General features: G+C 36.0%; 1 protein-coding gene across 4 annotated transcripts in view; it reads left to right on the forward strand.

The window, feature by feature from the left end:
• The window catches only part of CAMSAP2 (calmodulin regulated spectrin associated protein family member 2), a 79448-nt gene that overhangs the window by 53887 nt on the left and 3885 nt on the right, over positions 1–21676 (forward strand). For 2 of the 4 annotated variants that reach the window (XM_030455180.1, XM_030455182.1), the window contains 10 exons: positions 6540–6633; positions 7699–7792; positions 11158–11228; positions 11691–11760; positions 12449–14660; positions 15743–15879; positions 16401–16621; positions 17651–17750; positions 19696–19811; positions 20912–21030. In XM_030455180.1, coding sequence (XP_030311040.1) covers positions 6540–6633; positions 7699–7792; positions 11158–11228; positions 11691–11760; positions 12449–14660; positions 15743–15879; positions 16401–16621; positions 17651–17750; positions 19696–19811; positions 20912–21030 — 3234 coding nt within the window. The remainder of the gene's footprint in view (positions 1–6539; positions 6634–7698; positions 7793–11157; positions 11229–11690; positions 11761–12448; positions 14661–15742; positions 15880–16400; positions 16622–17650; positions 17751–19695; positions 19812–20911; positions 21031–21676) is intronic. The other 2 variants (XM_030455181.1, XM_030455183.1) reach the window with 1 other exon arrangement.

Below are 21676 nucleotides of genomic sequence, written 5' to 3' on the forward strand. Positions count from 1 at the left end.
CAATGCATCAGACTTAACTTTAAATGCTACAGGCTCAGTAATTTTGCTGGATTTGAACACTGTTTTTAGAGGGGATTTAGAGTTCTTTCAAAGATTTAGAGTATTTCTTGAACTGAGAAAGCCCTTTTGTGATAGTGTTTTTACAGATTGGTGTGGATACTTACTTTGATGAAAATGCTACAAAGAAAGGCTGCCAAATTTTTCTTCTAAACCTTCTAAAACTTCTAAAACAAGTTTTTTCTCCTAAAACTTGGCATGGAAACTGGCTAGTAAACTCAGTTTTCCAATGTTAAGAATTACTTTACTTCCAAAATAAATTTGCAGTTAAAGGAGCTCTTTCTTAGTTGTTCAGAGTAAGTTTTAATAAATGTACATACTTGCTGAATAATTTTATTGTAACTTTGAAAAAAAGTTGCATTGTAAATAGCTATTTTAAATATTACACATTTATTTAAACTAGTTAGTAGAAATCACTAGTTTATAAAATTTATATAGTATCAAGTTTTAGGATTTATAGAAGCATGTATCTTTGGTTTAGGTGTCTTTTTTACTCACCAAAATATGTGTTTTGTTTTCAGGGTGTCATACTGCCACATAGGTGGCACTGTGCTTTCAGATAAAGTTCTGTTACATTCATAGCAGTGACAGAAAGAATAAAAAGAATCAAACTGCTGATACATTACAGGAAAAAAGCCTCAATTTAAAAAAAATTTCAGCTAAGTTTTTGGAATGACAATACTGTGCCTTGTGTGGTCCTAGAAATTACAGCAGGTATCCTGACTCCATGCTAGTGTTCAGAGCCCCTTGATCAGTCACCAGGTGCATGCTTTACATTCTTTACTGGGCGCAGTGCACAGTCCTGTTATGTTAGATTAAGGTAGGTTGTGGATAGTATGTGATACAGAAGTGTAGTGCAGGACCTGACCAGGGTGATTGTGCCCACTTGTATCTTTCCCATCAAAATGCACAGAAGCGAAATCAGATTATTTTGAAACATGGCTTAACAAGCATCCAGAGCATTTGATACGGGCTCTCAGATTCCACAGCACATGAAACTCGTGGCTTAGTTCTGTTTTAGCACAGAGGAGAAACAAGCTTTTTCTGTATTTCTAGACAAGTTTAATAAGTCAAAATCAAATGAAGCAGAAAATAAGTTTTGTTACTATTCCTCTGCCTATTTCTCCTCCTCTAAGAAAAATACATTTGTGAAGTTCTTTGTATGATGTTTACTAAGGTAGGGCTACTGATGTTAAAAAAAATATTTGAATACATTCCATGGATGGTTCAGGAACCACCAAGGGATGATATTGGTTGTTTTCCTTTGAGACAGGCAAATGCCAGTACAGAGAGATTACATAAAAAGTAATCACAATGTTTTCTCAATCCTCCCTGCATATTTAACAGAAGGAAAGAATAGAAATTCCTGGATTTCTCTGCAGCTGTGCATCTTGCTTTTTGCCCTCATCTTCCCTTTTCCCTTCTCCTGTAAACAGCTTTATCCTGGCTCAGGATTTATTTTTAATATCTTGCTTTTCACCCATATCTGGGAAGCTATATAGAACTGAAAGCAGTGTTTTATTGTGACTTGACACAAACATGTTGTGCTTATCCAAAGAACAAGTTTGTAGAAACAGAAGAATTTGCATGAAGTTCCATCACAGGAAGCATGAATCACCCAGCAGAACACTAAACACAGCTGATTAACACTGCAATGTAATAGTAGTGAGTATGTAGTTTTTGTGGCTTGTAAAAAGGTCTTATGGAATGTATAATTCCAGAAAGAATGTTGAAAGGCATTTGTAGGGACCCTGAATAGAAAACAAAAAATGTATCTCGCAGGTTCCATTTGTCATGTGAGTTACATGTTGAAAGTATTCCTCTAAAAGAGGAAAAACATATCTTTGGTTGTGGATGGTTATGTTCTTCATATTTTTAGATCATTGTCTGCCTAGAACCATAGGATTCAGATCTGTGAACAGGTCATTTAGAAGGTTAACTTTCAAAGGGTAGATACTGACAGACCTAACTCATTTGATCTTTACCATAATTTGAGAACTGACATAGGAATGTGGCATTGAATCAATTGAGACACAGTTAGTTTTTGGCTTTTATATCTGTTTCTTTATCTAAGACATGTAGATTGTTTTAAATTACGATCCTAAACTTTTGCTACTTATTTAATCTATGCTTTGTTGTACATTCCATTTTCAGAGATAAATGAGTCAGGGTGAGACATGGATCACAACCAATACTAAAACATTTTTTACTAATTCAATTGCTATTGTTAGTAGGATTAATACATTAGTAAGAAAATGGGTATATACATACTGCGTTAATTTGCCCGCAGAGTTCACACACACACATCTCAGTCATTTTTGCATTTTGGTTGGAGGCCTTCCCCAGCCACTTTTGGGAAAGTGCCCAGAAAGTCTCTCAAAGGGTCACTTGTTTCTTTAGGTGTCTATGTACATACAGTCCTGTATTCTTTGTATATAGCAGCTACTGCCCTCATGAGTGTGGTTAGAGTTCTGCAAAATGCTGTTGACTCCAGCATCTGCTGATGGCCTGTGCAGATCTGGTGTTCCAAGTGTGTGGGTTCTTGGAGGTTCAACACAAGTTCTGCAACCTCTGGGTTCTCAGGAGGGTTGCATGTGCTGCCCCCTCAGTATGGATGCTTCCTCCCATGAGCTGCTCTTCCCTGGTAACTAGAGCCTACTGCAGGAGGCAGATGGATTCAGAATGAAAGCTTTCTGAATGTGAAATGAAGCATATCTGAGAGATGGTTGTTGTCTCTTCTCAGTGAAAGCCATTCCTCTGACCTAAATGGTGACCAGACTGTGCAGAATCACATCTAAGCAAATGGAACGGGTACCTTATTTTTACATTTAGCTACTAACTAGAGCAGACAGAACAAGCATTTGCTCTGTCAGAGGCTCAGTAGGCCAAATGGAGAGGCTGGTTCCAGAACTACTTTTTCTCTTTTTCTTTCACTGCTGAATTGAACAGGAGGATACCATATCTCAAGTGTTGTTGTATACTAAAAATATTTATTCTATTTGAACATTCTGAATAAAACTTTCTGATGTAATGTTGATGGTGACTTTGTAAACTAGGTAAGCAGAAGCTGTAATCAGCACTGTATCCTCTGAGGTGTGAAAAATAGAGTTTGAATATGTCACACACATAAATCTTAAAATATGAGAGGATACACAGTATCCACAAGTGTGGAGTGGTTTTGCTTCTGATATCAATGAGAAGGAAAACAAAAAGCATTGGCAATCAGACTACTAACCTTAGTCTGAACTTGAGGTGAAATCTCTAAATGTGCATATGGATTCCATAGGGATACAGGAGAGCAGCTAGCTGTGCTTGGTGAGGCAATTAGGTACCTATGGTAGGAGTTGTTCCAGAGATTTGATTCCCATCTGGCTGGTTTAGAAGGATTTGGGATCAGGAATGAAAAGGAAGATTCAACCAGTGAGCACAACTTTAAGATAAGATTTCTCTCCTGACAGAGCAAATGTTCCTGACTTATTATTTAAAGGGATGAAATGTGGATTGCCTTCACTCATCTTCATCAGCCAGTTTTCCCACTTACTTGTTCTGGTCTGCAATAAGACATACTGGAGTTTTCAGCTTGAGTTGTTGTGGCAGAAGATTTGACAAACTGGTAGCTTGTGGATCATACACAGAACTGTAATTTGGCTACTTCCACTCATTGTGGTTTTGAAACACTCCAATTTTCTTCAAATCTCAATGCATTTATGTTGCCTCTTTTATAGCATACAAACTATGGATTTGCATTTGAGGTAACTGAACTACTGAACAGAGATTTTAATGTGTGTCATGATATGAATTTTGGAGTGTATTTTTGTCTTTTATTTTGATAAAATCCCTGAAAGCATTTTTCCAGTCAATTTAGTGCTTTTCCATTCATTTTCCATGTAATGGAAGTGCTTTTCCATTCAGTTGTAGTGAATTCAAACCTGATTGCAAATTGTTTGTAGCAATTGTATATATGACATTGTAGTTACTATTCTATAAATGTGCATATCTAAAACCTGTACTTATTAGAAGGATATAATTTTAGAATAAGTTGTGAGATTGAACTTACTGGTTTTGTTAGCTAACTGCATTTAAAAATGGAGGGGCAATGGAGATATTAAAGAACATAGTTTATCTTTTTTGTTTAAAATTTTATAGCTAGCTAGCTAGCTTACATCCCCCTTTGTTACAGAAGCAAGTAATGACCTTAAATTTTCTACTCAGAATATTGGAATGTATTTTTCTTCCAAAACATTAGCTTCTAAAAATCTGTTTAACAGAAGGATTTTTCTTTTACCATACTAGAAAATGGAATAGATAAAATGTAGCCTGTAGTTCAGCTGGAAACATTCCACTAATGAACAGTATGCAAATAATAAATGGAAAAAAAATCCATCAGAATGTTTAGGAAATAAAAGCATCTATGAAGCTGCAAGTCTGCCATCTGCTGTTCAGTGGTTTGGAGCCAACCTGAACTGTTCAAAGTTGTTATTTTTTAGTACTAGTAAAATAATGTTATGTTTCTCATTATTTTTTGTATAAGTACATGAAGTAATCATGATGACCTGTTAGAAACTTTGTCAGCATAATCAAGGCAAAATCTACTGAAGTAATATCTACATTTTTTCTAGTCCTGGGTATTAGGATTACTGCAGACCCACAGTTAGTTTTTCCAAAATATTCAGTTACTGACCATCAGTCTTCCTCTTGGATCATTTTGAACCTTTTCTGAATAAAAAGAACTTGTGAAAAAAAATGCTTTTTCCATTATGATGTTTTTACCTTCAAGCTAAATAAAGTAGCCTCAGTTTTAAGCAGGCTGTGCAACCAACAGTTTCATTTTTACTAAATACTGCTCTGGTGATTTTGGAAAAACAAGTTCTCTTGCAGTAGCTTGGAACTGTACAGAAGGAGTATCTTGAAGGCAGATCTTGAGGCAAGGAAGGAAGGAATATCTTGAGTCCCTTGTAAATGGGACTCACACTATTAAATGCAGCATTTCAATAAAACATAAATTGGTGTATTTAAATACAGTTTTCTTTTACATAGGGACAAAGATAAGATTAGAATAGTTTAATTTTTTGTATTAAAACTTTCAAGTGTAAAATATGAAGGTTTGAGTTTCATTCTCAAAGAAAAATCAAGAGAGGATCTGATAGTTCAGTGTAAAATTCTATTTTCTTCAAGTACAGAAAGTTTTATAGGGCCAGACATTAAAAAAGCTTTTATTTTAAAATATGTCACGTGGATATGTATTTCTGGGCTTCAACACTACTTCATAAGTTTCAGGTGCTCTTGATGCTTTTAGTTTGTAAAAATTAAACCAATAAGTTTGTTAATTTGTATTTTCCCTTTTAAGCAGTGTGAAATGGTAAATGAAAATAGCATGAAGTGGAAAAAATGAACTGGATATTTGAAATTATTCATTGTTAATGACATGAAAAAAGTGACTAAGGACATGTGCTTTTGTAAGCTGTTAGCTAGACATCATTGGCTTTTATTGCAGAAAGACTTTTAGAACAGTTTGTTTAAAAAGTTGTTTAATTATAGGTTCCCAATTTAATGCATAAGTACTGGTTTGCACTGTTTACATTTCCAGGCTTGATAATCCTGGTAACACAAGTCTGTGCATCTGCTTGGGTCAGCTCAGGCCTGGATGCTGGTTGATCTCTTTCAGTTGGCATTTTTAGATACAAAGCAGCACTGAGCCATATGGATGTAGCAGCTCAGCACTGTGGTCTGAGACCTTCACCATCAACAGTCCTGGTCTTTTGCCCCTCTTACTTACCCTTACAGCAGAAACTGCTGCTACTCCTCCTGCCTGGTTTTCCTCTCTTTGATATTTTTGTTGCAGTTAATGTCATCAGTTGTTTCTGGTCTTTGCAGCGGGTTTTTCCCCTTACGTTATGTCTGGTGGCTCCCACAGTTTGGTTTTCATAGCTGCATAATGGGAAAATACAGGAGAGAGCTATGTCAACAATAGATTAAGTGTTCATAAATCCTTGGATCTAAAACCTTGTTTTTCTGCTTTGTTCAAACTGCTGCTGAGTTTTGTATTGCATTAAAGACTTAGAAATTTGGGTCTTCAAAAACGTGGCAAAAAGCATCTACTGACACAAAAACCTAAGTCATATTCAAATTCCTGCAGTAAAAGGACTACCGGAGTTTTTCATGTTAAAAAACCTGAAACTTTTTTTGTCTAGCCTTGGAAAACAAGGGGCTTTTCAGTACTCTTTTTTAATGGTAATGGTGTTTGACAGACATCACTTTCCACTATGCTGTACCTCTCTGCCCTGCCTGCATGACATAAGGCCTGAGCTTGTTAAGAAGGATTTCACCCCAGGCAGTTAGGATCTGGTCAAGTTATGTGCACTAGATAGTTGGTGCTACTGATCTCATTTTGTTTTTTAAGAAATAAGTAGGGAAGAGATTGTAAACTGGATGAAGTGCAGAGTTATATCCTAAATGCTGCTTTTGTTTTTTTTTTTTTCTAGAGCAACTACATGGTGTTCATGGCAGAATTGTTCTGGTGGTTTGAAGTGGTGAAGCCATCGTTTGTACAGCCTCGTGTTGCTGTGCATCCCCAAGGTAATGATGTTAACTGTATCATAGCTTTTAATATGGATGTGTCAAGATGGTCATTGTGTTCACAACTGCAGTGAATATTTTAGTTAACAGGATTGGGTAGTGTACAACCCCCTCAAAGAAGGAGCAAAGTACTCCTTCCTTGTGGTAATCATAGAATCATAATCTTCATCTCATCACATAAATCATAATTAGATTTTGTTGTCTGTTACCAAAAACTCATTTGTATTGTTGTGGTATAATCACTTCCAAATTTCCCTGACCTAAACAAGCCTAGAATCCACTTATGCCCATGCAGAGATTACAAATGTAGAAAGGAGCCAAGATCAGAATTTAGCCTGAATTGCTTGGAGAAGGCACCAAGAGAAGGAAACATAAATCTGGGGAAAGTTTATTGTAAAATTGCGTTTTGTACCTGGATGCAAAGGCAGCACAGTCTTCCATCATTTAATTCTCAAATTTAAAAATCCACCTATCAAGTAGGTCTTGAGATCTGTCAGAGAGTCTAAAGTCATGGTAAACTAAACATTCGTACAGTAGTGCTGTGATTGTTTCTCTAAAAGCAAGAAACACATTTTCATTGTGTGGGTTTTATACCTTTTTACATTTATATACTTTATAGTAAATGAAAATCTGATTATGAGTATTTTAAATGTTGCTAACGAATGTAGGATATGACTAAACTATTACTTTCTACCTGAAAAGTCAGTCTAAAAAGGAAAAATGTTTTAATCAGAAAAACTACTTCTTTAAGATTTTCTTTTCTTTACTAAAAAGATAATTTTAATTATGTTGCTCTTTTTCAGTTTTTTTCTTTATTATTTCTTCCCTTGCCTTTTCTAGTCATTGTTGTTATTCCCCATTCCCTTAATTAGTGCTAATACGGTAACTTCAGAGGAGGTAAAACTGAAAGGGAATGACTGCATTTTAATTTAAATAATGGAACCAATGATAATTCTTTAAATCTTTGGCAGTCATTACTTCAGATTATTTCAGACAGCTTTTCTCTGTTACGGATGTTAACTGAATACTAAACTGTAGTAACTTGAACTTTGTTCTTCCTGGCAGCCGAACCTCAAAAAGATGCAGCTTCTGCTCACAGCTTGAACGCTAACAGAAGAAGTTATGTGGATGGTCCATCTGGTTCTGACTTTGTAGCCAGGTAATATCAGAGAATCACTAGTCCTGTTTCACAATCTCTCCCTTTCTATTCAAAACCAATCACAAATTTTAATTTAGTTTTGTGCCCTGTTGCAGTGCTCAAGGATTGAGTTACCATATATGATCTGTCGAATTTTATGGAAGTTTCTTTAGTTCAGCCATTTCCCCCACTTCCCCGTTTCATGGCAGGCAACATATTCATTGATGTACATATATGCACTTGGGCAGTTTGCTGTTGTTTTACTGGTGTCCAAAAAGCCCTTACCATTCATCAGGAAAGTACCATGAAGCCTCCTTGTCGTCTTCAGGTTCATATGGAGCTGCTGACCAAGTCAGCTATGAAAGAGCTATTTTTCCAGAACTCAAAACAAATTTTTTAAACATGTTAAAACAGTAAACTAAGATAACAGCAAGAAAACCACTGAACGATGGTTTTTGTTTTTCTGATTAAGTTACTTAAATACAAAGAAGGTCAAACAGGAAAAAATGAATAGTTAGGCTATGAGAAATTTCCCAGCTCGTGCACATCAAGGATGGAAAGGCAACTGCTTTATTAAATATGTTTTGCATTATCTGTGGTTTTTTTAAATCAATGTGAAATACTATTTTTAGTACTACTGTTACAGTTTAGCAAGCAATATAAAGCTACCCTGCTACTCGTGTGTTCTCTAGCTGATTGTGCGTTCAGTAGGAGGCAGAAATTGCACATTAAAGTCCATAAAGGACTTAAGTTTTTTTCACAGGGTAAAGAAAGCCTTCCATTGATGTTGTCTGAACATAGTGAGTGAGGGATAGCTATGAATCATATTTATAATTTGGGGCAGTGTTTTAATGGTTGTGTCTGAAGTGACACAGAAGAATAAAATCAGTGTCTCTGTTGGATATTCAGCAAATTGTTTGTGGCCAATCCAGCTAATCCTGTTCAGCCTTTTTGGTTGTTTCTGGATAGGTTGGGGTTTAGTTGGTTTGCTTTGTTTTTGGTTCTTTTTCTTGGGGGGGGGGAAGTGGTAAGGGAAAGTATTTGGTTGGTTTGAGGGTTTGGTGGTTTTTTTAGTATTTAGAAATCTATGCTGAACTTAATGAGGTATTAGTATTTCCCACTAAAATGCTGTGATTCCAAATATTTTTTCCTCTGTGTATCTGAAGTGTTTCTCTTGTAAATGATGAAATTATTTTAGTGTAAAGTGAGCATATATAGCCAGATGAAACCTTTTGGAGCAAGGGTTCCCTAGGGCCGTAGGGTTGCCCAAGGCTCAGAGTCACTGTAACCAGTCCAACAAAGGACTGAATAAAAACATCCTCACAGCTGAAGTCATTAACCATACATTTATCCCAACTCTGAAAAATTCTGTCAATAACATAGTATCTTTTTTAATGCAAATAAATTTACCTTTTCTTTAAATGTGTATGTTTTGTCTGTACAGAAGGTTTTGACCTCTAAACTGAAGAGGACTGATTGCAAGTTTTGCAATAAGCATCTGAATTCAATTAATAACTACAAAAGCCTTTATGTTCCTTAGTGCAATTACCATTCCAAAATTAATGATTAAGTCTCTTAAGTTGACACCAATATATTTTGTAACATGCTCATGTTTCCAGAAAAATGTGCATAGATACAGTAAAAAGTGATGTGGACCCCTTATGGGTGGTGGATTATGTGTTATCCTAGCTTATCACAATTTTGGTTCAGTGTCTGTAAAAGTGGTGGATATAGTTTTGTGTTGGAGTATTATTACGAGAGCAATCCATGAGTACCAGGAAGAGCTGTGTTCTCATAAAGCAGTATGCTTCACCCAGCTTTGTGATACTTCACTGCATTGTAGGACAAAGGAGGGGCCTAAGTTATCTCAAATGGCAGGAATCTAACACAGACTTGACTGGAAGGTGTCATGGTCTTGGCCCTCCTCCTTGCCCAGCTGCATATTCCTTCCCCTTGAGTGTTTGACATTTCAGCATCCGAAGACAGAAAAACTAACCCAGTTGGAAAAAGTGAATGTTTTTCTGCTGACTTTGCTTGTTGAAATGATTCAAAGGTTTGGATGGAGAGCCAGATCCAGTGCAGAGGAGGCAGTGGGATTGTGGCAGTGAGCGGGGGCTGAGGTTGCTATGGAACCACAGTCCAGGTGCCAAAATCACTGTTTTCTTGAGGAAAATTTGAATGTGTGAATTGTGTAGTAAATGTTCACAGGCTGCTGGGTGAAATTTTGAATGCATGCTTTTCTTTTAAGATAACTTACAGACATTAGGATTTTAAAATTTTTATGATTTTTAAAATTTTCACAGAAATCTCAAATGCCATTTGAAACAAAGATGACATTTAGCTAGTGTGTAGAGTTACTAACAGAAAAAAATCAGAAATTTACAAAAACCTATTTTGAATAATTTAATATATACTTATGAAAGATGCTTCTGTAGATTATAAAACAAAACTATTTTTCTTAAATTAACCTGAATATCCTTCTCACAAGTATTATTTAGAAGCTAAAAAGCACTAGACTAGTATTTTGAAAATTACTGGTTGAAAAAAGGGAGTTTAGGAGTGTGCTCTTCAACTCAGGAACAAAATTCAAAACACGAAAGGATTTAATCCAGATTGGTTTTGAAGTCTGGCTTCTTTAGAAATGTTTTCCATACAAATGCATCTGTCTTTGTGCATGTGTCTTTGTTCTTATCCTGGAGAAGCACCTTGATCAAAACACTGAATTATGTTAATCCTATTCTGGATTATCACACCTCATCTATTACAGCCTCTCTCTATGAACCAAGAAAACCCTGTCCTTTGTAAGTAGAAACAGAAGAAATCCTTGTAATTACTGGCTCACTAGTGATTATATTTCTTGTCTTTATAAAGTCTATATCTATCACATAATCTCCTTTATCCACTTCCATTGTATATTGCTGTCCAGACACAAAGTAGAAGTTTCAAACTAAGCAACTGGAAAGAGAGATGCATGAAAAGTGCATGATGTTAGCTGCAGTCACTTACTTTTGAGGCCAGGAGGAACTGGCTCATTCTTTTCACATTTTTGTTTGGGTTTTTTTCCTAAAATCAAACCTAAAAATGACAACCTTCTAAAAATGACATTGACATGAAATAATTCAGGAGACTATTTTAACAAAACTTAACAGTGCTACCTGGCTATTTGTGCAGCCAAAATACCTTTTTGACTTTGTGTGTGTATCTGCATTAGGTCCAATTAATAATAATGTTTTCTAGTTAACAAACTAGTATTTGGAGTTACCAAATACTCCATGTTATCAAAAATTAAATCTGTTCTTGTGTTGGCCCAGGACTGTAAGTTTGTTTGCCCTTTTGTAGTGTGTTTTTTTGATGTTTCTTATAAGTTCATGTCTCTTGCTTTTTAGATTGGAGAGTCCAACTTACATGCCATCTCACCAACTGCATACACCTCAGCAGCCTTATTCATCTGTTCCAGGTAACAATTTACAAATGGGTGGAGGAGGCAATGTTTCTTCTGAGTAAATTGCTATCCTGGTTATATTTATTGAAACCCGCAGAAATTACTGGGAGAGCTTTACATCAAAGGCTAATTAATGCATTCTATAATTTATACGATGTACAAATGGGAAGTTTTTGTTTGTATGTCTTGTGTATTTTTTTAATTTTATTTCTGTCTTGATTATGTGGAATATGGCTATCGACAAGTATTTGTGGTATGTTTTACTCAATAGTAAATTATTTAGAGAGATGAGAGTTACAATACATATTCAGGATGAACTTGATTCATTTGCTCTACTTGTGTTCATAATATAAAAGCACTTCTTTTTGCCTTTGCAGTGTTCTAGTAGTGAAGCAAACTAATTCATAATGCAACAGAAAGTGTTCTTAAAAACATTTTTCATAGCAGTTACCTTGGTTTCTATTTAATGTCACTTAGGAGTCATCAGAAGGTCCACATCAATGTCTTACGTTGATGGCTATGTAGGGACATGGCCCAAAGAGAAAAGGTAAGTAGTATTATCATGCAATTTGGTAAAAAATGATTGTTTATTGATCATAATCCTGTAATAAATTCTTGCAATTGATTTGCAAAAGTAGAAAAAGCAAGCTGTATCATGAATTAAGAAGTCATTAAGGAAACTTCAGAAATAATCTATTTTTACATGGAAATTAGGTATATTTGAATTGTTGAAGTTACATGTGTTCTCATTTACTTATGCAGCCAACTAAGAGTCATAAGAGTCACATGGCTAATAACTCAATAGCATTCAAACTTGTACCATTTTTCTGGATAAGAACAATCAAGCTTAATGTTTTGTTTTTCAGTTAGACTAGTCATCAACTCTTATTCTAAGGGTGTAAACTGAAGTTAAAATAAGAGATATAGTGTTGGGTTATTCAGTGAGTATAAATTGTATGTCTTTTCACACATTCTTTGTGATCTAATATGGCAATTCTTGTATTCCTGAAGTGCTCAGAATTTATTCCAAAGTAATTAAGTGTTGGCTATCTCTAAAGAAAATGTTGTTATATTCTATTTTACTGTATATTTTTATGTATTATATTTGCATCTGAAGCTAGGGGAATACAGCACACCTAACAGTGCCTTTAATATTATGGTTTTAAAATAATTTTGAACCAGAATGTGAACACTTCCATTATTATTCAGCATTACTCATTTCTTATCTCTATTAGGTCATCATTACATGGAGTTTCGTTTGACATTTCTTTTGACAAAGAAAAAAGCATTCCAGTAACCACTCCGAACAGAGGAATTACTCGATCTGTCAGTAATGAAGGCCTTACACTAAACATCAACCGCATGCCAAAACATAATAGAAAAAGTCTGTCCTTCAAACCAGTAAATGGAGAAGAGGAAAATGAAGATATTGAAGAGGAAAAGGACACGATAGCTCGTAAAGACACAAAGGCCAATCAGTCCCTTAACACAAATAATAAAAATGCTAATGAGAGTAGCCACTACAGGTTTCCAAATGGAGCTCTGCAAAACAGGGCAGTTCTGGATGATTTTGGCAATCAGATTGAGCCACCAAGCATTGAAGAGGCTTTGCAGATAATTCATGACACTGAAAAACCTCACAGAGTTACTCAACCAGACCAAGTTACAAATGGGTTCTTTCTTCACAATCAGGAAATTAGCATCTTCAATTCGAACATTAAACCAAATCAGTCTACCCCTGATATAATTACAGACACAAAAGGTGCTCTGAGTCCTGTGACTGACAATACAGAAGTAGATACTGGAATACATGTTCCTTCAGAAGATATTCCAGAGACAATGGATGAGGATTCTTCTTTGAGAGATTATACTGTAAGCATGGACTCTGACATGGAAGAACCATCTAAATTTCTCCAGGATTATGACATGCGAGCTGGCAATCACAGAGATCAATTAAGTCCCTGTCCCAGCTCAGTAAGTACTAAATCACAAGCAGGCAGCAGTGCCTCCTCAAGTTCAGGTGTTAAAATGACTAGCTTTGCAGAGCAGAAATTCAGGAAGCTGAATCACACAGATAGTAAAAGCAGTGGAAGCAGTTCTCAGAAAACTACCCCAGAAGGTTCTGAGCTGAACATCCCTCATGTGGTTGCTTGGACTCATACTCCTGAGGAAGCATCTGTTCCTCAAGGAAGAGACACTACACAGTTACTGGCTTCTGAAATGGTACATCTTAGGATGAAGCTGGAGGAAAAAAGGCGAGCCATTGAAGCACAGAAGAAGAAAGTTGAAGCTGCATTCACAAAGCAGCGTCAGAAAATGGGAAGAACAGCATTTCTTAATGTTGTTAAAAAGAAAGGTGATGGGATATCCCCTCTCCGAGAAGAAGCAGCAGGAGCTGAAGATGAGAAGGTATTCACTGACAGCAGTCGGTCAAAAGAAAAAGAAACTCAAAAATCAGATGAACAAACTACTAAGACATTAGAATTAATAAAAGAAACTCCTGAAAATTCTCATAGCAAATGGTTAAAATCTCCCGCTACTCCTATGGATGCCGAAAAGCAATGGAATTTAGCAAGCCCCTCAGAAGAAAATCTCAATGAAGGAGATATCTTAGAATACACAAAATCTATTGAAAAACTAAATTCTTCCCTACACTTTCTACAACAAGAAATGCAACGTCTGTCACTTCAACAGGAGATGTTAATGCAGATGAGAGAGCAACAGGCTTGGGTTATTTCTCCTCCTCAGCCTTCTCCTCAGAAGCAGATTCGGGACTTTAAGTCTTCCTCAAGGCAAATGGGAGCTCCATCTCCTGTTGCACCTTTCTCACAGGAATCTCCTCGCTCTACACATCAATCTCCACAGTCTTCCAACAGGAAGAATGCCTCTTTTCACATAAAAATGCACAGGACTCCTAGACCAAATGAACTGAAAATAACACCTCTAAATCGTACTTTGACTGCCCCACGGTCTGTGGATAGTCTTCCCCGTTTGAGGAGATTTTCTCCAAGCCAGGTTCCTATTCAGACTAGATCATTTGTTTGCTTTGGAGATGATGGTGAGCATATAGGTGAACCTCAGTTAAGGGGAAATGTTTTGAAGGAGGTCAAGCCTACAGAAGAGGTGGTAAAAGAAGACGGACCAAAATTGCAGAAACAGTGTGAACAGAAGGTGGAGGAAAAGGAGATAAAGCCTATTGAATCAAATGTTTCTGAAGTGTTATCTCAGCCTATCACAGAAACTGTCTGCCTCACCCCAAATGAAGATCAGTTAAGCCAACCAGTTTTGCCTACACCAGCTCCCAAAACAGCTAGCTTAATTGAAGTTTCCCTATCAGATTTGAAGCCACTGGAAAAAAATGAAGTATCTGTTGAGAAATATGAAGGTGAGAGTGATAGAGAACAATTTGATGATGACCAGAAAGTGTGTTGTGGATTCTTTTTTAAGGTAAGAGAATCAGTAGATGTGTGTTTGCCATTAACCTACCTTTGAAAGGGAACTTCTTTATTCAGATTCAGATTTCAGTGATGACTTTTGATTGTGAGTCAAAGCAGATAGTTCTGCAACTCTAAATGTCTGTCTTTTGCACTGCATGATTAATTTGGCATCATAAGAGTGGTGAGATCCTATCATACTGCAATTATGAGCATGCCAGAGTATCCCATTCCATTCATAGTTGTGGAAAAGTGGGGTTTTTGGTTAGGCACATGTATGCTGAATGTAGATTTATTTTTAGAGGAAACTTTAGGGACCTTAATTAAACATATTACATCTCACATTGACTTCACCACCCCACCCCCAAATGTAACTATAAGCTTTTGAAGTACATAACAGTCTACATTTTTATAAAGTGTTGAGTGTCTCTGAGTTGCACTTTGAAGAGCTTTCTTCCACCTCTTGGCTTGCTAAGCAAGTATAGTCTTCCAAGACTCCTTTTTGAAGATGCTATTTGGGAGCACTCTCTGTTGTCTTATTAAAGTGTTAAGGTAGGCTTTTAACTGTAATGCATATTGTAAGAGAATGGTCTAGACACTGAAAGCCATCAAGTTTTTTGAATTTTCATTTTGGAATACCCCAAAACCTTGTATCACATATCTGAGAAGTGCCTTGCTTGTCTGAAAACATTCCTCAGTTCTAACAGAATACCTGGCTTGACCAGCAGAAGGAAAGACCACTGCTTTTTGTGATAAATTACCTTCATCTCCATATGTGTAGAATCTTCCAAAGCTGAATACAGGAATTTGTGCAGTGTGGTATCTGATTCTAAACTACAATATTTCACTTACTTTTTCTGTATCAGTGTTCCATTTTATGTTTTCCTTAGGAAGGAAAAATTCCTTTATGAAAAGTTTTCAGTAGACTTAAGAAAAATCTTGTAAAATAAACATTTCAAATATTGCAAAAGTATGGTAGGGTATTACCATCCAGTGTACAGAGTTAAGTGTCCAGTGCCTTGGCAAAAAACATTTGCTGAATTCAGAGATCTTAATATTTTTGGGTCCTTTTCCTTCAAATGCTGTTCCTGCTAGGATGATCAAAAGGCAGAAAATGATATGGCAATGAAACGAGCAGCATTATTGGAGAAACGTTTGAGAAGGGAAAGAGAAACTCTGCTTCGAAAGCAGCAGCTGGAAGCAGAACTAGAACATAAGAAGGAAGAGACAAGGTAAAACTACGTCCTGATCCAAATGATCAGTAACAGTGAAATTAAAAATGTCTGATTTACTTAAAACTGTAACTTCCCTATCAGAAAAGTGCCCCTTAATATCCAGAATATTTAACCCTAGAGAAAGATGTGCTGAGGAGCCCAGCTGAAGACACACCCAGATGGTCCTCCAAAATCAGCAAGTGGTGTCAGTCTGTAGCTCTGACTCAACACATGAGCCCTGCTGGCCTGAGAGAAGCTCCTCAGAGCACTACCCTGCCCTGCACTTTCTCTTCTGAGGGAGAGCACTTGACACTGGGCTTCTTCCTGTACAAATGCACAATGCTCACTCAGCTACAGCATTCAAGCCATTAAACATGGTTTTGATTTTACGAGCAACAGTATCCCAAAACGTTTTCACTGTCTGAAAATTGTAAAAAAACAAACTTTAAAATTCCAGAAATCTGATGCCTGTGCTGTCTTCACTATGCTAGGTAAAACAATTTGAAACATTTGTGCTAATAAATTTGGTAATTTTTTAGGCGCAAAACAGAAGAAGAGCGTCAGAAGAAGGAGGATGAACGAGCACGACGAGAATTTATTAAGCAGGAATATATGAGAAGGAAACAACTAAAGCTTATGGAAGAAATGGATACTGTCATAAAGCCACGTTCACTCTCAATCAAACAAAAAAAGCCACGTCCAAAATCAATTCACAGAGATCATATTGAATCACCCAAGACACCAATCAAAGGTCCACCAGGTAACATGTTCAAATGGAAAGAGAGTCTGTTCATGCTAGAACACCGGCTTGTTTCTTGGTGCTAACTAGCACATGCATTTATTAGTGTCTTATGCTAAACTGAGGCTGCATGTGACTAAACACGAAAGCAAAATTGCCAATTGAAATTAAAAGGTGAATGTTACTTACCTGTTATGCATGCATGCATATAACCAACCAACAAAAAGATTAACCATATGAAAACCCAGTGGAAGCACCATCATGTGTTGCAAGTGTAAAACACACTCATCTATTCTTCATGAATCTCTTCTTGCACCTGTAAAGCTAAAATAAGTAAAGGTTGGGAAATAGAGATTAGTACATATATTAGTGATTATTAATACTTAAACTCCTGCTTAAAACAGACAGAATTTAAATGAAGAAGCTACTTTTATATTATGTTTTTCTGTTTGGCTCGTTTACCTGCTGCATGTGTAGTTATGAATATAGTGACACTAACCATGTGGAACAATTTAGCATTCTTTTACATATTAAATAATTGCAGTAATGATTGGAAGGAGCATTGGCAATTTACAATTAGAAAAAAGTAACCAGACTGCTCAGTAATCCTTCTTATTACAACATGGTGTAGCGTTATTATTCTGCCACATTTTCTCTAGATCCTTCCCTCCATCTTCCAGTGTAATCTAAACACTTAGCCTTAACACGTTCTGTTAATCCATCCCAAGATTTTAATTTAGTCTCTTAAGCTCTCTTTTCTGAGAACTTACTAACTTTGGTGACATTTTTTGATGTGCGTAGTACCAATACTCCTATGTCCATGCTTTACATTAATGAATGGTCTGAGGCCATTCCAGGCAGCTATAAATGACTGGGTGTCAGCAAGTGTTCAGATGAAGTGCACCCCATGTGGCTGCAGGTATATTATACATGGGTGTAAGAATCTCTTATATAAAAACTCATACCGACTTTCAGATGCTGGTGTTGTCTCTAATGAACAGACTCTACTACTTGCATAGGTTTAAAAGCCTTAACTTTATTTTTATCCAGGTTCACAGCTTTATCGTGTTTTTTCAGTGTCCAGTCTTTCATTGGCATCACTGAATACTGGGGACAACGAGAGCGTGCAGTCAGGCAAGAGAACACCAAGGTAAAGCTAAAATAACTGTGTCATTTAATAGGTTTTGATAATCAACTGTGTAAAACTAGCATGAATTTTAAAGAGGTAACATATATATATATATATAGTGTACTCCAAGAACCAAGTATGCTTTATTGATTTGAGACCTGGATTGTTTACACAAGGGAACCAAGCCATGATCATTTGTGTCACAAAATCCATCAAGTAAACCACCTGGGCAGCTATAAATGAGGTCAAAATAAAATGCTATTCACACAGCCTCTTTAACTCACCTGCTTATGTTACCCCCTCACCTTGTGAGTATTCTATTAAACAGCTACATACCTTCTTTTTTTAATGTTTTCTGTTTTTTTCCCTCAGCAGTCATACAGGGAAGTGTTAAAAGTTCACTAGGACTTCAGCCTTTTCTAAGCAACTGAATTTGTTTTGCATTTAAAACCACATGAAAATGAAATAAAAAGCTATAAAATAACAGAAAAATATTCCTTTTACATGCAAACTCTTTAATTCTGAGAAAAATTATTTTTTCTTTAGCTACTTAATTATTTTGGGAAAAATGCTATTTATTTTTTTTTTAATAGAAAAGATAGGAAACAGGGACAAACTAGGAAAAAGGCATTGATAAGGAGTACTACATGTTACAGTATCATGTCATATTTTCACAGCCAGTGTTCCATCACTCATCTACTGACATGCCTCCCATCTCATTTCAGTTGACTTTTCAGTTTCCTTGATGTCTTGAGAACTGGCTTTCTGGTTATTATGTAAGAAACTTTAAGAAAATGATCCAAGTATCCTAACATCTGTCATCTCTTAAAAATTGATCAGTTCTCATTGAGAGAAGAATTTGTTCCAGCTATGTTAGATAATTAGAAAAGGTTTAATATAGCTTATCTACACAGACTTTACAGATTATTTCTGTGTAGTTCTAGCTGTACAGTGCTTCTGATGAACAGTGAATGCATCATCTTCTGGCTTTGGATTTGATTTAGGGAGTTGAGACTTATAAAATATGATAAAATTCAGTACAAATTGCTGAAATTAACAGACTTGAAAGAATTTTCAGTATCTTTCCAGATCCATACTTTCACTGTTTACTTACATCAGACTAGTCTGTTGTTGATCACTCTGAGTAAACTTAAGTGATACCTTTGAGGTCTCCTTCGTGCATTCCTAATCACAAAAGCTGTAAAAGATATTATAAATTGAATTTTCATTTACTGTTTATTAAAGTTAGCATATAGATAAATTTAACTATAATACCACTTTTTTCCTCATTCCTTGCTAGTAGAAAAGCTTTTATTCCAAGCTGAAAATTTGACTGTCTTTTGAAGTAGCCTCAATCAAAAAAAACTTTAAACACTTGGTAATAATTTAAGAAAACATGATAGCCTTGTTTAGAAATATAAGTGCAAAATTATTCATGTTTGAGTGCAGACCCAGCCTGAAGAATTACAGCACCAGAAGTTATTGCTTGTGAAAACAAAAATTAGAAAGGAATTTTTGCTGTTCTAAATACAGCAGTTCTCCCTGCCAGTTGTTGTAATTATAAGTATAAATGAAATAATTTTTTTATTCACATTCATCATTCTGATAAGAACTGGTTTGTTTGCTACATGAGATAACAATGTTTTTCTAGTACCAATGTAAAGGAACCCAAATCCCCACTTGGTAATGTTCCACAGCCTAGAATATCTATTAGGTTTCTGCCCCTCAGATGTAGCTCAAAAACTTCCAAGCATTCACATCACTAACTTCTTGCATCACTCCATATACTTCATCCAGAACATGAACTCAGTTTTATGTTTATTTGTTCTATAAATATTGCACGTTTATGTTCATAGACTACAATTCAAGTCACTGTGTTCTGCCTTAATACAGTTTGCCTTCTTTTCATATTAAAAGGCCTCTGAATGTTGAATTTTTTAAACGAGATTTTAAAATTAATGTTTAGGTCTGAGTCTGTGGAAGGATTCTTATCACCAAGTCGCTGTGGTAGTCGTAATGGAGAAAAAGATTGGGAAAATGCATCAACAACTTCTTCAGTTGCCTCTGCTACAGAATACACAGGTCAGTGACAGCAGCATTCAGAAACATGCCTGGCCATTAGTGGTTCTGAAGACAAAAAGTTTTTAGTTCTTGGTTGTTTAGATATTGCAAAGACTTTGTATCATCAGGATTATAAAAGCTCCATTTTTGCCCAGCTAATACCGCTTTGTTTGATAAAGGCAAACATCTGTTTTGAAAATAATCTTGCCTCATTTCTGCTAAAATTACTACAGTCTGGAAAGGTGAAGCATTAATTCTGGAAATCTGAAAGTACTTACCTGTTTTTAAGCCATGAAACTTCAATTTGTTCCATGTGCATAACAAATTAAATTACAAGAGGGACAGTGAAACTTTGCCTGGATGGTCTTGCTGAGTTTTCTCAAGAAGACCAATACTGATGAAGATCATCTCTTAATGATTACTATTATCTTTACTTCCTTATTATTATTACTTCCTTATTTTTAAATGAGGGAAATTCCTAGGAGTAGAGCAGAAGGCTTTTTTCACATTTTAATGCCTTCACTTTGCCAGTCAGATTTCACACAGCTTTTTGTGTTGATTCTAGGCTTTCTTCTCCCAAGGCATAGACAAACTGGAATATGATCTGAAATTTAATTGGCAATTGATTGTATGTTGTGTTCCTTTCTAAGTCTTGGAATTGGTATGTCACATGTTTCTTTCAAGTACACTTGATACAAGTGTACATATATTTCAGAAATTAAAAGAGAAGGGACTTCACTAGGCATTGCATCAACTTCATTGTTACACCTCTCATCTTTGAAATTACAAGGCGTAGGTGAAGAAAAAGAGTTTTCTCCCTCACAGACAACCGAAATTTTAGTTAGAAAATGGAAAATGTTTTGTTGCTCATAGAAAAGTACCACTGATAGAAAATATATTTACCAGTTCATTCAATAGTGAAAGACACATTTGTAAGCTAATTCAGTAACATTTTACTTGTTTGTGAAATCTGTGGTACCTAGCCTGATTCTGTTTTATTCCTGGATTTGTATTTTTCATGCATGCAAAAGATCCAGAGCCAAAAGTGCTTCACAGTGTTCAAAATAACTCTTTCTTTGCATATTAATTAACTTAGCTAATTTGTCATTCCTCCTCCATAGGACCAAAGCTCTTCAAAGAACCCAGTGCTAAATCAAATAAGTATATAATTCAGAATGCACTGGCACATTGCTGCTTGGCTGGAAAAGTAAACGAAGGTCAAAAGAAAAAAATACTGGAGGTAAGGATATTTATCCTCTAAAAGCATAACCACTGAAGGCAAACCACAGACCACAGTCAGGCATTAGGAAGACACTGAACTATAAATACAGGCATGGAAGGAAATCTCCTAATTTTATGCCGGCTTTATGGCAAAGGCTTTTGAGTAACTTCTGTGACTTACTTGCAGTGTATACAGAAAGGGTCTCTAGTACTGTAGAAGCACTACCTGCCATGTTGTACATGCAGCATGGGAAGCAGAGGTGAAATGTTAATTAATAGTTAACTCTTTTTTTACTGTGTGAACTTCAGCATGTAGACTTTTACAATTTGCTCAGAAACTTGTTTTCTGTAATGTGAAACTTACCCATCTTACACATCCAGATCCTTTAAAACTAAAGCACTCTCTTATGAACAGAACTGAAATATATCTCTCCTAGACTTTTCTCTACTTTCCAAGCAGTAGGGAAAATTCAGGACTTCCTACTGCAGAAAGGTGTCTTCCAGCCTTTTGTGCTGGTATGAATCTCTAGGACAATGCACAAAAATTGTAACAACGCAGCGACCAGTAGTTGTGACAGATTAAATGGTTCAAAGAACACAGCAACTTGGAATCTGGATTTTATTTCCTTTGTGGAGTAAATTTCACTGAAGTATTTCTTGCCTTT

Source organism: Calypte anna, chromosome 8 (assembly GCF_003957555.1).
Source record: "Calypte anna isolate BGI_N300 chromosome 8, bCalAnn1_v1.p, whole genome shotgun sequence".
Taxonomy (NCBI): domain Eukaryota; kingdom Metazoa; phylum Chordata; class Aves; order Apodiformes; family Trochilidae; genus Calypte; species Calypte anna.